Genomic DNA, 14,434 nt, shown 5'->3' with positions numbered 1-14,434 from the left:
TTTAATAATAAATTTATTTGTTTTTCTTTTAAATTTATAATATTTTTAAATTATTATATACTCATTTATTTACATTTTTATTTTTATTATTTTTAAAATATATGAAATATTAAAAAAAAAAAAATTTAAACTTTAAACACTTAACCTTATTATTTTTAAATAATATTAATTTAATTTAAAAATATTTTAATATTATAAAATACTATTAATATTATTTATTAAATTATTTTTAATAATATAATGTAATGTAATATTCTGTTCCGTTCTATTCTGTGGAGCCAAACTCACATATACATATATATATATAACTATAATATTACATATATAAAAAATATTATACTAACTGACATCTATCATTAAAACATATAAATAAAATGAAAAAACATACACCACTTTATTGTTACATATATATATAAATACTATAAAATTGGTGAATAAAGAATAAAGTAACATGACATATGCCATTAAAACATATAAATAGATAAAAATAGACCACTTCACCAGATAAAGAACAAAATCGTACCATATGTTATTTTATATTATTTATTTTGTTTATTAAGGTAATCAATAATTTAATATTTATTTTATTTATTAAATAAAAATTATATGATATTAAAATAAAATAAAATAATAATTAAATGATAAAATAAATATATCTAATAACAGATATTAAAAGTGGTGTTCATAATTAAATTAAATTACACAAAGGGATTTTATTTTTTAATCAAAAATTTGAATATTGATTTCATCATTAAAATGTTGAATTTTTAATTTAAAATATTAATCATCAAGTGATAATTTGAGTATTTTATGTATTTAACACATGAGAAAAAAATTTCTCCGGTGGGTTTCCAACCAACAATTGTGGTTCATTATGAGGACCACCAGATGAAGAGACATACTGTGGGAAAGGCTTAAATAAAGAGCAATGTGGAGACATAATTTCAAGAGTCTCTATATCATTTTAGAAAACCCGAGCTGTCTTCAATTTGGAAACCCTTATCCAAGACCCTTCAAAGTGATGAACTTTAATAGTAGTAGCCCTTCCGTATAGGGTAGTAATTTCTGTATTCAAGCTTTTGTGATCCATAATGAATTAAACAAAGTCTTTTGGTAGAAATCACCATATAGGATAGTAATTTCTGTATTCAAGCTTCTGTGATCCATAATGAATTAAACAAAGTCTTTCAGTAGAGAGGCAAACCATAGCAAAGGCTTAAAGAGAGAGCAATGTAGAGACATAATTTCAAGAAATCTCTACATCTTTTTAGAAAAACAGATCTATCTTCAACTTAAAAACCCTTATATAAATATATAAAAGCACTTAAATCTAAAATCTAAAATCTTTTATTCAAAAAAATTAAGATTAATCTAAAACCGTAAATCATGACAATCTTTTCATTTAATCAACGATTTACGGTAATTTTAATCTTACCATCCAATATTTACGCATCCATCCAGAATCTTAACATCCTAATCCAAAATCTCAGTCATTTAATTAAAAAATTACAAGCTAATCTTACAATCAAATATTTACGCATCCATTGAAAATCTTAACATCCTAATCCAAAATCTCGATCATTTAATTAAAAAATTACAAGCCAATATGTTGAAACAATGATGTGCGAGTGAATTTTCAAAATTGTTGATCATAATCCGCATTTTAATATATTTTTTTTCAGAGAGAAAATCATTATGGATTATATTAAGAGAATATAAAGTTTTGATACATAACATGGCCGTCCTATCCCGGAACAAAACAAATAGGTCTAATACTGTAGATTCCCGGAACAAAACAAATAGGTCTAATACTGTAGATTAATCGGGAACTTCCACAAAAAATAAGATTGTCCATATAGCTTACAGATATATCTTCATTTAGAAGCATTTTATAATACCATTCAAAAGCAAAAATAAGACTGTCCATATAGCTTACAGATATATCTTCATTTAGAAGCATTTTATAATACCATCCAAAAGCAGAGAGGTAGATCAAAAGAGAAAAGACATCCACAAAAACCGAGAGAGAACGATAGAGGACAAATAGACAGAAACCATGGCTGGAGATTAACCAGCAGGTCAAGGACGGCGAAAATGTGAACCAGGACAGAGGCAAGGGGCACCCTGGAATCTTGAAAGATATGAGCATTCCTCCATTTCCACAAAAACGAGCATGTGAGGATGAATATTGATCGCCAAGCTGGTCGCTGTTTGCTCCACCATTTGAAGCCCTCCTGTACAGATGAGAAAACCCAGTGAGGAAAACCATGAGATAATGACAGATCATACCAGATTTGTGAAGTTGCGGCACACTGAAAGAACATGTGGGCATTTGTTTCAGCCGCAAAACAACACATTGGACATGGGCCCTGCCAACCCTTCCTTTGAAGGACCTCCCATGTGAGGTTCCTGTTAGAAAAGGCAAAACAACACATTGGACATCTGCCGGCCCTGCCAACCCTTCCTTTGAAGGACCTCCCATGTGAGGTTCCTGTTAGAAAAGACCAACCATGAAAATAAAATCATCTTGAGCGGACAAGACGCTTTCCAAAATTTGGAAGGAAAGATGAGGACGGAGAGCGGCGGAAGGCCAGATGAAAAAGCTGCATATAAGTCCTTGACACGAATAGGATGTGTAGAATTCTGCATAGACCACACCAGCGCATCCTTTGAGCCCGATTGCTTGATACCTTTGCCTGCAAGATTATTGACAGTGGAACACCAAATGGGACGAAGAGAATGAGGCAACTATAAATCGTCCCCGTCCTTCCATACTAGAGAAGATGAAGACCAGGATTTAATTAGTTTGTTCCACGTAAAATAGCCTTTTGAGTGGAAAAAGGAAATCAGTCTGGGGGAAGCAACGATTCCAAACCATTCACTGTTGGGTCAATGCCGAAATAGATGCTCGAGTCTGTAAAGATTCTTCATCTTAAATTTCTGGGTAGTTTTTTTTTTTTTAAAGTTAGAGAAATTTTAACTAGACTGTTTTTTGTTTTGAAAGTTAAGGAAATTTTAAGTATATTTTGAGAAAATTTGATAAAAGTTCTTGCAAATCCAAATTACAATTATTAAATTTCAAAATTTTAAATGCTTTAGATATTTTGGATGATGGTTAATCTATTTCCACTATCAAATACATATGATTCAAACACTAACTCTACACTGTTTGATTGTCCAAACAATTTCTCTACCTCCAAAAACGAATGCGAATGCCTCCGCCCGTATGTTCGCTTGAAATTGCTTATATCGCTTGTCTGCATGCAAAACAATCTCAATCTCTATATACACGTGCCGCCGACTCCCGATGCAAAACCATGTTAATCTCTTCCAGAAGGATGTGCGCGTAGGTTATATATGCCTCTTGTACGTGTGAAAGAATACCAATAGCAATCAGCAGGGTAGATCGTCAAAATCTGATATCTTCAGAAATGGACGAATCTTTTTCAAAAATCTCATACTGATGGCTGAAGCATCAATTTCGTCAAAAATCTCAAACGGATGGCTGAAGCGTCAATTTCGGAGCCACATATGGAAGCTATTAGACAAGGAATTGAATTTCGGAGTCAATTTCCGACGGTAGTGGTATCAGACCAGGAATTGCACGTGGGAAGAAAAAAAAACATAAAAGAAAAAAAAGTAGTGGTATTAGACAAGTTATTGAATGTGGAAAAGGAAAAATAAAAATAAAAATATTTCGAAGTTTATGAAATTAAAGATAGTTGATAAAACGTTTTTTCATCTAATTGATGTAGTGTGCCGGAGAGCTAAACGATGATTCTAAAGAGTAGTTGATGTAGTGTGCCGGAGAGCTAGACGACGATTATAAAGAGTAGTTGAGTAGTTGTTGTCAGTGTAGTCTGCCCACACACGCTTACCCTGCTCACGTGTTTACGTTTGCAGAAACCTAAGGATCCGTGCCGTGAACAACACGCCAGATTTATTACATGTAACCCTTTTCAGAAATGGGCAAATGATTGATATGATGTGTGGACGATTGCGATGAAACCTGTCGGATGGGACCGGTCACCACACCCTCTCCCAGGAGACTATGCACCGCCGATAATTCTGGGATTTTTTTAAAGCATTCATTTATTAAGGTGAGGAATTGTTTGAAACGGTCAAAAGCGATGAGAATTTGGGTAAAAAAATTTCAAAAAAATCTTGCAGAGGCAGTGTTTGAATAATATTTTTGATGGTGAAAATGGATTCCGCACTATCAAAAATGTGTAGAACACCTAAAACTTTGAAGTTTAACAACTATAAAGTAGATTTACAAAAAAATCCTTGCCAAATATTCTCTAAATATACCCTAAATTTCCATAATTCTCCAACCAGCTCAGCTCGTTAGAGTAGGCATTCCTAAATGTTGCGAACGAAGATTTTAAAGCATTTAAACAGAGTAGCCAGACACGGTATTTAATGATTCCAAAGGGCATTTAATGATTTGGCATTTAGTGATTTGTATGTTGAGTTTTGTCCTGTAGTAGATGTAATGCAAACCCACTCTTATATGTAATGCAAACCCACTCTTATATGTAATGCAAACCCACTCTTATAGTTAGCGATGTAATATTCAATACAAGACATTAGATGCTCTGTGTAATTGAATGTTCGTTGGTGAAAATTAAAGAAGGGAACATGAATTTTTTGTCGGATTAGGCTGATTATATTAACACTGTTCATGCACGGAGCAAAGGATTCCGGATTAGACCCGTCACCAAGCCCTGTGGAAGACGAAAATCGGCGCAATGCTAGTGGAGATTTTAGTATGTATATCAAATAAGATTGGAATGGAAAACCAAATTCAGATTACTTACTAAATTTGAGTTTGAAATATTTTAAACTTAGTAAAAATGTTAATATATTTAAATTTTTTTATCAAATCGGCTTGGGCTCTTCTCGATAGAGGAGGGAAATGATGCTGGTTACTTTGGTTTGCCAGGTCAGCTTCAGAGAAGCTAAGCTACAATGGATATAGTTTTTTATGACCGAGAAAACAATTGTATTAAATTACGTTTGTTTTTTAAAAAAAAAATTTATATTGAATCAGCTATTATGTCTTTAATGTTTATTATCTCTTTGTTTCTCAATTTAACGGTTAAATTTAAGCTTCTAGAGTTATTATTTACCCTTAAGTCTTTGGTTTCTATTAAAGAAAAATCCATCTTTACATCCAAGGAGTTGTTCCCCATACCAGAAAAAACCATCTTTACCCCTTAGAAATTGTTTCTCAAAGGAAACAAATCCATCTTTATTCCCTATAGATCCAAACGGTGGGATGGATACATCTTTTAAGTATGGTTAATTGGATAATAAGATGAGAGCAATGCTCTTTTAGGTAGTGGAACAAAACAGTCCCTTGAAAAGTTGCTTGCTCCAAAATGTTGTCAAACTAGATAGCCATGCTGGTAGAACAAATCTAACTTTATGAACAAGTAAGTACAATGAAAAAAACTAATGAATTTTTGTTTTTGTTTTTTAACTAATTCAACATAATTTGGTAACTATGATTAGAATCCAAAAAAAACTTAATTGTCAAAATGAGTCATTTGGCTTAAAATGCTAATAATGGCTTCTCGCTTTGCATTAGGGAATCCTGTCCTTTTATTATGGAGTTTTCTTCTTCTATTGTAAAGTAAATAATCGAACAAATATTATTTTTATAATAAAAATAATAACAATTTGTTTTTCTAATTTATCTTTATGATAATGATCAAACTAAAAATGTATAAAATCTCTTTATGCCCAAGACAAAATTAGTTCACTAAAAATAAAATTAATATACAAAAATCCCTTTCTTTGTAAAACAAGGCTATTTAATTGTTAAAGTAGAGCTCATAAGGCAGAGCCTTGGCTAGAGTTTGGCCAAATAAATATCTATGGTCACAATCTCTTTCGTGGAATCAACCTCAGCTGAAACTCGGCAAAATTAAAATTTATGATTTGAAATTTAAATCTCTTTAATTAGGTTATGAGGTTTCGATGGATTTTGGGACCTTTAGAACCTACGAGAATTAGGAGATTGTGAAACTAATAGCCTAACAATTTATAATGATATTTAGGGCAGAGCAATGAATGGAATTATCAATTTAATTTTTTTTATTCCAAATGAATAACAAAAAATAATTTTCGTTGGTTTGAAACGCGTAGACAAATAAACTTAGATGTGATTATCATTGAAACATGTCTCAAAAACTTAATAATGATCACAAAAACCTCAATTCAATAAAAAAGAACTCTTTTACACTAGAAAAAGAGTATTTGATATGATGTACCTTTTCTCAACTCGATGAAAAACTTGAAGTACTTTTTCTCCAATATTCATATTGCGACGAAATATATCTGTTGAATGGATGAACGTAAAATGCGCTCTTTAGAGGTCATCATAGATTGGGAGATAAAAAAATCGTTTGGCAATAATTGGAGGAAACCCACTGTCATGTGACAAAGATTCATGACCCGACTTTACCATAGATTATACTACGCGCTAATGTCACCCTTGTCCGATGCAATAACATCATGATTCACTGTAAATTCCTCCCTTGGATTTTATTCTAACGCATTAAATTTTATTGGTTTATATAAATTCTAGTTATTTTCCTTAGAAAATGCATTATATGACGAAAAGACTATTAATGATGATTGATAAATAAATATTTTTTTGCCTGTGTAAGCTTGGTAGATCTCTTTTTCTATTAATATTTCATAAACATATTGTATTTGGTTTCAAAATACTGCTAGTGGCCTCAACCTGCCCGCAGAAAACCAGGTCTATTGGCCACCTGTCTGCATCAAACATTGTCCAAAATTTAAACAAAGTAATTCTAATCATCCATGCTACATTGGCTACCTTATCTTCAATATGCTTCATACCTAGAAAGTAAATTCTAACCATCATAAAAACAAAATTTAACTAACTGGATTGCTTCACTCATCTGAAGAATCAACTGGGGTCGGGATTTCGCACTCAACCCCGGTACTTCGCTTTACATCATAATTTGGAGGTGTTGTTAGACTCTATTCAGGCAAAGATTGTTATAATACAACTCCATTTGGAATGACTGTATCTCCTTCTAAATATCCTCTATACTTGGTTCTGTCAGTCTGTCCTCTTCTGGTTCTTCTCTTTCCTTGTAGGTGGCCATTTCTTTAGCTAGGATGTTTTTCATAACCCAATACTGTTGGATGGTCTACTGAAACAATGTTTGGCGGCCTCAGGTATTTCCTGGATCCTTAACTATTATCTCCCATTATTTTGCCTGAATCTCTTTATTATCAATATTAGCATTTAGCTCTCTTTCCCATTCAGAAATAACTGCTTTCACCTCAGCTGGGGTTCCTACATAGTAGGCGTTGATGAGATTCTGCATACTTTTCTTTCATGTTTTCCTTCCTCTTTTCTTGTAGGTTTTCTTGCGGATGGCTCCAGGCCTTTCATCTTTTTCTCTATCTTTCCCGTTCTTTTGTTCCCTTTCCTTCCCTGTTGGTTTCCTTCCTTCACCATTTGTGTCTTCTCGTTGCTCCTTTCTTTCTTGTCCAAACAGCACGCCTAAACCGGGGCTTGGTAAGCACTGGCATGGTTCAAGTGTCGTGTCGTCAAACTCTTCTGAACACTGGCATTTATGCTACTAGGTTTTACAGACGAAGGCCAAATGTTGGTCGACGTCCCCCAACTCTCAGTGCTTGCCAATGCCGACTACACGTTCTACCTTCACTTTCTGCATGCAAATGCCCCTCCACCTTGCCACATTTTCCTTTAATTTTCTCTTCCACCTACCTGGCCTCACTACCAAGAAACCCGCCACTTGCTTTTCTCCGTTGGCCGCCTCCCTTCCCTTCGCGTGTGGGTCTCAGAATGAGCACCCACTCACCTTCATATTAATGTCCTTCATAATTACCTCCCCAATTCCAGTGGTTCCTGTCGTCCCATGTTTCGCGATTCTCCGCATCCACTTGCCAGCTCCTGTGCCATCTGTCCAGCCTCGCTTCCCTCTGCCCGTCATGCCATCTATCCAGCCTCCCTTCCCTCTGCCCACCATTGCCCGCCACACCCGATCAGGGGTTATAAATAAATAAATTTAAGTTCCACAACAATTTTATTTTTAAAAATGATTTAAAACTATCATATTTATATATATAATTTTTATTTATTTGTTAATTTTCATTTTACTTTATATTGAAAATATATGGGTGAAAATAATATTTTTGGTAGTTTGAAAATAATATTGATAGTAGTTTAAATTTATTTTCATTTATATTTATTTAGTAAGGATTTTTTTCTAAAAAATAGAAATAAATTTTTTAGTACTTTAAAATCATATTTATAATGATCAAATGAATGTTTATTGAGATTAAGTTTGATTTTTTTAATCATAAATAAGGGTAATAATTATTTGATTTGCTTTTAAAAATTTGTTTGAACATGTTAATAAAGACATTCCTAAATCATTATAAGTTTGATGGGTTAAAATGTTAGTATTAAAATAAATATTTTGAATTTGTGATTTAATATGAGTGTGTGTAAAACATTTTGAGTTAAGATGTTTTTTTATCTTTCACCTTCTTAATATTATGTAGATGACAATTTTTTTAGCACAACCATATTTTAGAAAAAAATCAATACTCTTTCACTATGAAGCTCACTAGAGTTTTTTACTCTTATAATAATGTTGATTTTTTTCTCTACTATAATTGAAATAAAGAAATATGATAGATCCTTTACATTGGAGTTGATGAGCTCTTCATGTTATCTTAATTTTTTGTTATCCTCTAATCTTTTATCATACCACATTTTTTTATTAAATTTAGATATAGTACTATTTATACATTATTTTTATTCTCCACATTGACCTTTTCATTTAGTCCCTAATGGTTTAACTAAGACTTGAAATATTAGATAAATATTACTACTCATGTTCTCAATGGGGATAAATGCTTGTTTCTATAAAAAAATATAAATATCATACATTACCTTTACTTTTAAAATTACAAGTTATAAAAAACTTTTATATTTGCTTGATCTCTTCCCATGGATTTATAGAGAATTTGTAACCCCAATATGCACAAGCATATAAGGTGACATGGGTGATTTGATTCTCAAAGAAGACATTCTTTTTATCCCATAGGAAAAAGTTCCTTGATTTACATTTATTTTCTATTTCGTAATAAACATTCCACCCTCCATTTATTATTTTCCCAATACAATAGTTCTCGTTAAGCTAGCTATGAAGATTGAATCACATATATTTGTATAAAGTCACCTTCAAATTATTGATCATACACAAAACTAGCTTAAGAATATTTTTGCAATTCATTAATTTTGTGAGTGGTAATAGTCATGTCTATAATATAATATAAATCCTTAGGATTTTTAGTTGCATGTGGGATCATAGTGACTCATTGCCATACAAATAATATCATAAGTGTAAAACAAAAGGGTGATGACTTTACTAGTGATAATTGAGATGACACAACCTACTCCTTCCAAGGAATCCTTTAACTTGTCAATCTATATGCCAAACAAGATTAGGGAACATAGGAAAACTTCTATTTAACTTCTATCTTACTCTTAAATTGAAAGAACCTTTTAGCTATTCTAAAGTATTGTCCAAACCCCTATGTCAAGATCTTTTCTAGAATCAATGAAAAAATGTAACATATTGGTTTTATTATTGTAACACTCTTTAAAATTGATTTTAGGAATAACAAGGTGCTCGAGAATAATAACTCAAAATTTTGGTTTAACCCTACCTTATTTTCTATAACTTTATAATTATAAGTTTACTAAAATATTTCAAATAAAATTAATCTTAATGATTCTATAGAAATTGTTTTTATCTTTTTTTAATATATACAATAGTACTTTAATTTAAAGATGAAAAACACATTACCACACTACTAAATTAAAAAACCCTTAAAATTATCTCTCAATAATTTTTAATACCCTCAGATTCCTTATATGCTAATTTCTTAACTTTAAACTCTATAACATTGAATAAATAAATAAATAAATATTTTCTACCAATAGAGTTGGAATATAATTACTATATTAACCTTGACTGAATGAACGAAGGAACAAATCAACTAATATTTATAACAAACTAATTATATTTTTTATAAATAGGGTTAGAATATAATTATTATATAAATTAAAATTTTAATATTTTTTTTTAATTTTATTTTACCTCTAACTGAATGAACGAACGAACAAATCAACTAATATTTATAACGAGCTAATTATATTTTTTTATAAATATGGTTGGAATATAATTATAATATAAATTACAATTTTTATATTTTTTTTTAATTTTATTTTATGAGAGGTAAAGGGATATGATTTGTCACTGGTCATGTTAATTTGTTATTAGATTTAAAAAGATATAATTTACCACAGGTATATTAAAGAATTAGCCGATATTTTAAGATAGAAATTATGATTTTTTATTATATATTTTTATATGTATTTATTTTGAGTAGATTTTATTTAAAAGAAAAAGAAACATTATATTTTTGTTAAGATAATAATGGAAATTTAGTATAATTTTGATAAAATATGATTAAAATTTTTGGAAATCCAATTTATGTTTATTAAATTTTCAAAATTTTAGATGCCCCACTAAATTTGGATGATGTTGAATCTGTTTCCAATATCAAAAATATTATTTAAACATTCTAACTGTAAAATTCTTTTGAAAAATTAACAGCCAAACTATTTAATTAAATTTTAGTATTATATAAACCTCAATTAAATACATTTATGAACTTGTTTCTGATGATAAAGTTTTAATTTAATCAAAATAATATATTTCAATTAAATTTTAATATTATATAAACATCAATTAAATACATTTATTGGATTGTTTCTGATGAAAGGTGAAATGGTGATTATCTTCTTCCGCGGAATTTAAATTCTTATCAGTGATTTAAATTCCTATTGGTAATTTAATGAATGAGCTTTTATACTTACTGATGTGATGACTTTATGCCTATGGTCACTAATGAAATGCGTCTGAGTTATAAAATATAGGTCATTCTAATGATGATTTCCTCATCTACTGGTTGAGAACTGTGAGAAAGCGATCATAATAGAGAACAGTAGACTTCATTATTGAAGTATGGGGAAGGAAGCACGATCGGTGAAGGTGGAGTATGAAGATCCCCCTCCTGCTCCGCTTTTAGATGCAAACGAATTCTATCGCTGGTCGTTCTACAGATCCATCGTAGCCGAGTTCGTGGCCACGCTTTTGCTTCTGTATGTGACAGTTGCCACCGTCATCGGGAATGCTAACGATAAGAGTCCATGTGGAGGCGTCGGCAACCTGGGTATTGCCTGGTCCTTCGGCGGAATGATCTTTGTCCTCGTGTATTGCACCGCTGGCATTTCGGGTGGTCATCTTCTCTTCTCTTATCTTATTATATTAATTAGTAATTTTTTATTCCTTGAATTTGTTGATATTGGATTTGGGGCATCCCTATGTCCATTGAATTGAATATTATTTAACGGCGTTTATGTACCTTCGATTCCTGAATATTTGGGAAATCAGCTATCGACATAAGCAAGCTCAACCTCAGGGTTTGATTTGAGAAATACATATAATGTTCGTGTAGGTGGGCATCTAAATCCCGCAGTCACGTTTGGGTTGTTTGTTGCTCGGAAGGTGACTCTGAATCGAACAGTCTTGTACATGGTGGCACAGTGCTTGGGTGCAATCTGCGGGGCAGGGATGGTGAAAGCGTTGCAGAAAACTTACTATTCTAGAGGCGGAGGAGGAGCGAATTCAGTGTCGACGGGATTCGCCAATGGAACAGCTCTCGCCGCAGAGATAGTTGGCACTTTCGTCTTGGTGTATACCGTCTTCTGTTCGATGGACCCCAAGAGCAACGCCCGCGACGCTCACGTTCCTGTATGTTATGCCCTGAGCTACATTCTTTCTTCAGATCTGAAAATAAGAGCTATTATATTATTATATATCTATATCTGGTACGATTTTAGATTTTGAAAATATGAATAATTACTTAGCTCTGGTTTATAAAATTATAATATTTCCGAAATCTATAATGAAGATAATAATAACCCTAATAAACAAACCCTTCCATTGTTTTAATGCTGTAATCAAGATAAGGATAGCCATTGTAAACAACCCCTTCCATGGATTAAATGCTATGATAAAAAGTTACAATTTGGATAATCGCACTATTGATATATGGGCATTTGAGAAACTCCATACTGCATTTTCAATCATGACAATTTGATTTTCTTCAAGTGAAGCTTTGAATCATCGCAATTTGATTTTCTTTTAACTGGAGTTTGAATAAAAGATCGAGAGGGAAATCTGTTTTCTATAACTTCAGCGTCATTCAAGTTGGTTAATATGAAAAGATATAAAAACCTTCCTTGCCGCAATTAATTTGATTTTCTTTAACTGAAGTTTGAATAAAATATTGAGAAGAAAACCTGTTTTCTGTAACTTTAGGTTTATTTAAATTTGGTTAATATGGAAAGATATGAAAACCTTCCTTACCTGGTTAATATGAAAATATATAAGAACCTTCCTTACCACAATTTGAATCATCATTTTGATATTTTGTACAATGCTCAGGAAAAAAATTCCCTTTATAAATGTTTAGCTTATTTTATTCGGAGTAGTATAAACTGAAAAATATAAAAGTTTATTCCATTTAAATTAGGCAACAAGTAGGCAATCTGAAAGTGATAAAAAATTTTTATTGTAGATTTGGAGAATATCTGGAAATCTGATTAACAAAATTGAATTTAAATAAAACTTTATTTGTTTATCAAAATTCGAAATATTCTTGAAATTTGCATACTGAATAGTAAGATTTAAAATCTTATTGTAAATTGCATAATAAAATGTTAAATCTCATTATGAATTCCAGAAATGTTTAAATATATATATATATATATAATCCTAAAAAAACCAAAAATGGATTGTCTGACTTTCAAATTTCTTCCATATCCCAAAATATAAAGAATAGCAATGAGATGAAACAATTAACCTGTCCATCAAATTTTGGATATTTCTAAATCTTGTATTTCAAATAAGTTCCAACACTTATAAATGCTAAACTTATCCAATTACGAATTCCAGAAGTATCCAAAACATATAAAAACCTAAACACCCTTCGTATCTGAGTTTCCAGTCTTTGCACAATCACTAGTGAATTGACCACAGTATGAGCTAACAGTTTCTGTGCTCTGCCCATCCTAAGATTCCGTCCTATAAACGAGAGAGATCGTAATGTACTCCGTGGCGGTGGGATTTCCAGTCCGACTATTTCGTTAGGAAATGGTATGTGCGCTTGGCCCTGGACGATTTTTATACGAGTTTAGGCTATCTGGTGAGAAATTTGATGGGAAGCGTGCCTGTACGTTATCATTGTCCATTCCTCCCACGTTTATGTAGTAAGCCATTTTATTATTCTGTATACGTTGGTTATTTGATTCATTAATAGATGTTATTATACTGAGTGGCGCAGGCTTTGGCTCCGCTTTCAATTGGATTTGCTGTTTTCTTGGTACACTTGGCAACCATTCCCATCACTGGGACGGGCATCAATCCTGCCAGAAGCTTTGGAGCAGCCGTGATTTATGGCCATAAGAAATCCTGGGACGACCATGTAAGAAGAAGATAATAGTCTCCTTTCTGCTGTTTTCTATTTATCGGTATTGAAGTTTTTATGGAATTGAATTTTCATTGTTACATTCCAGTGGATCTTCTGGGTTGGTCCTCTTATTGGAGCTACGGTAGCTGCTGTGTTTCATAAATACGTTATCCGAGCAACCATAAAATGGCACAGCAAGGAACCCAACCATGTTTAATGCAGAAATTGGACTTTTTCTTGCGGAGTAAAAATTGTATTTGCTTTTAGTTATGTTGTAAGTTTTGAGGGGCCCATATTCACGTATGCCGGATATTAGTCTCAAATTAGGCATCAATAGATGCTAAAATAAATTTGATACAATGGCAAATATATATTTTTGGTTGGGTAACAACTGCGATATAAACCAGTGATGATGGTACTTCACCGTAAATCTAAAATTCCAAGCCAAATTGATATAATGACAAAAATATCGCTAAACCGTATTTTTAAAAATTTATTTTATTAATTACTAAGTGCATAGTTCAAATCAGAATTGAAAAACAGCCAAAAGCTTTTTCTGACACAGTGGTAATTCACACAGACGCGTTGTAACATAAGCCATTTTATCGTTCTCCAGATCAAACGCAAAATATCTTCTAAATTGAGGGAACTAAAAATCTTTTTCCCATCTTTAGAATTTTCCCGCGTTGCACAGATGCATCATAAAAATTTCCATCTATCCATTCTCCGGCTCTTTTTCCCGTACGAGAAAAAAGGATTGTGTATTAATAGCTCAGAAAAGCAAAGATTACACTGCCATTCAATTGTT

General features: G+C 31.8%; 1 protein-coding gene across 1 annotated transcript; it reads left to right on the top strand.

Moving 5' to 3' along the window:
• Nucleotides 1-10,955: 10,955 nt before the first annotated feature.
• Nucleotides 10,956-14,046, top strand: LOC149191165 (putative aquaporin PIP2-8). The gene is made up of 4 exons (XM_089412350.1): nucleotides 10,956-11,388; nucleotides 11,611-11,906; nucleotides 13,501-13,641; nucleotides 13,733-14,046. The coding sequence occupies exons 1-4, from the start codon at nucleotides 11,118-11,120 to the stop codon at nucleotides 13,841-13,843; spliced, it is 819 nt and encodes a 272-aa protein (XP_089268476.1). The 5' UTR covers nucleotides 10,956-11,117; the 3' UTR covers nucleotides 13,844-14,046.
• The last annotated feature ends 388 nt before the right edge of the window (nucleotides 14,047-14,434 follow it).

The sequence above is a fragment of the Pinus tabuliformis genome, chromosome 3_1 (assembly GCF_031772625.1).
Source record: "Pinus tabuliformis cultivar Carrire ecotype Pingquan chromosome 3_1, CPIR1, whole genome shotgun sequence".
Lineage (NCBI taxonomy): Eukaryota > Viridiplantae > Streptophyta > Pinopsida > Pinales > Pinaceae > Pinus > Pinus tabuliformis.
The sequence above is the reverse complement of the archived record's forward strand: the minus strand, read 5'-3'. Positions and strand labels throughout refer to the sequence as shown.

Excerpts from the sequence above, each read along its gene's own strand:
- LOC149191165 (XM_089412350.1), top strand. The coding sequence starts at position 11,118 with ATGGGGAAGGAAGCACGATCGGTGAAGGTGGAGTATGAAGATCCCCCT. Across the intron at positions 11,907-13,500 it reads CCCGCGACGCTCACGTTCCT|GCTTTGGCTCCGCTTTCAAT; the intron begins GTATGTTATGCC and ends TGAGTGGCGCAG. Across the intron at positions 13,642-13,732 it reads AGAAATCCTGGGACGACCAT|TGGATCTTCTGGGTTGGTCC; the intron begins GTAAGAAGAAGA and ends GTTACATTCCAG.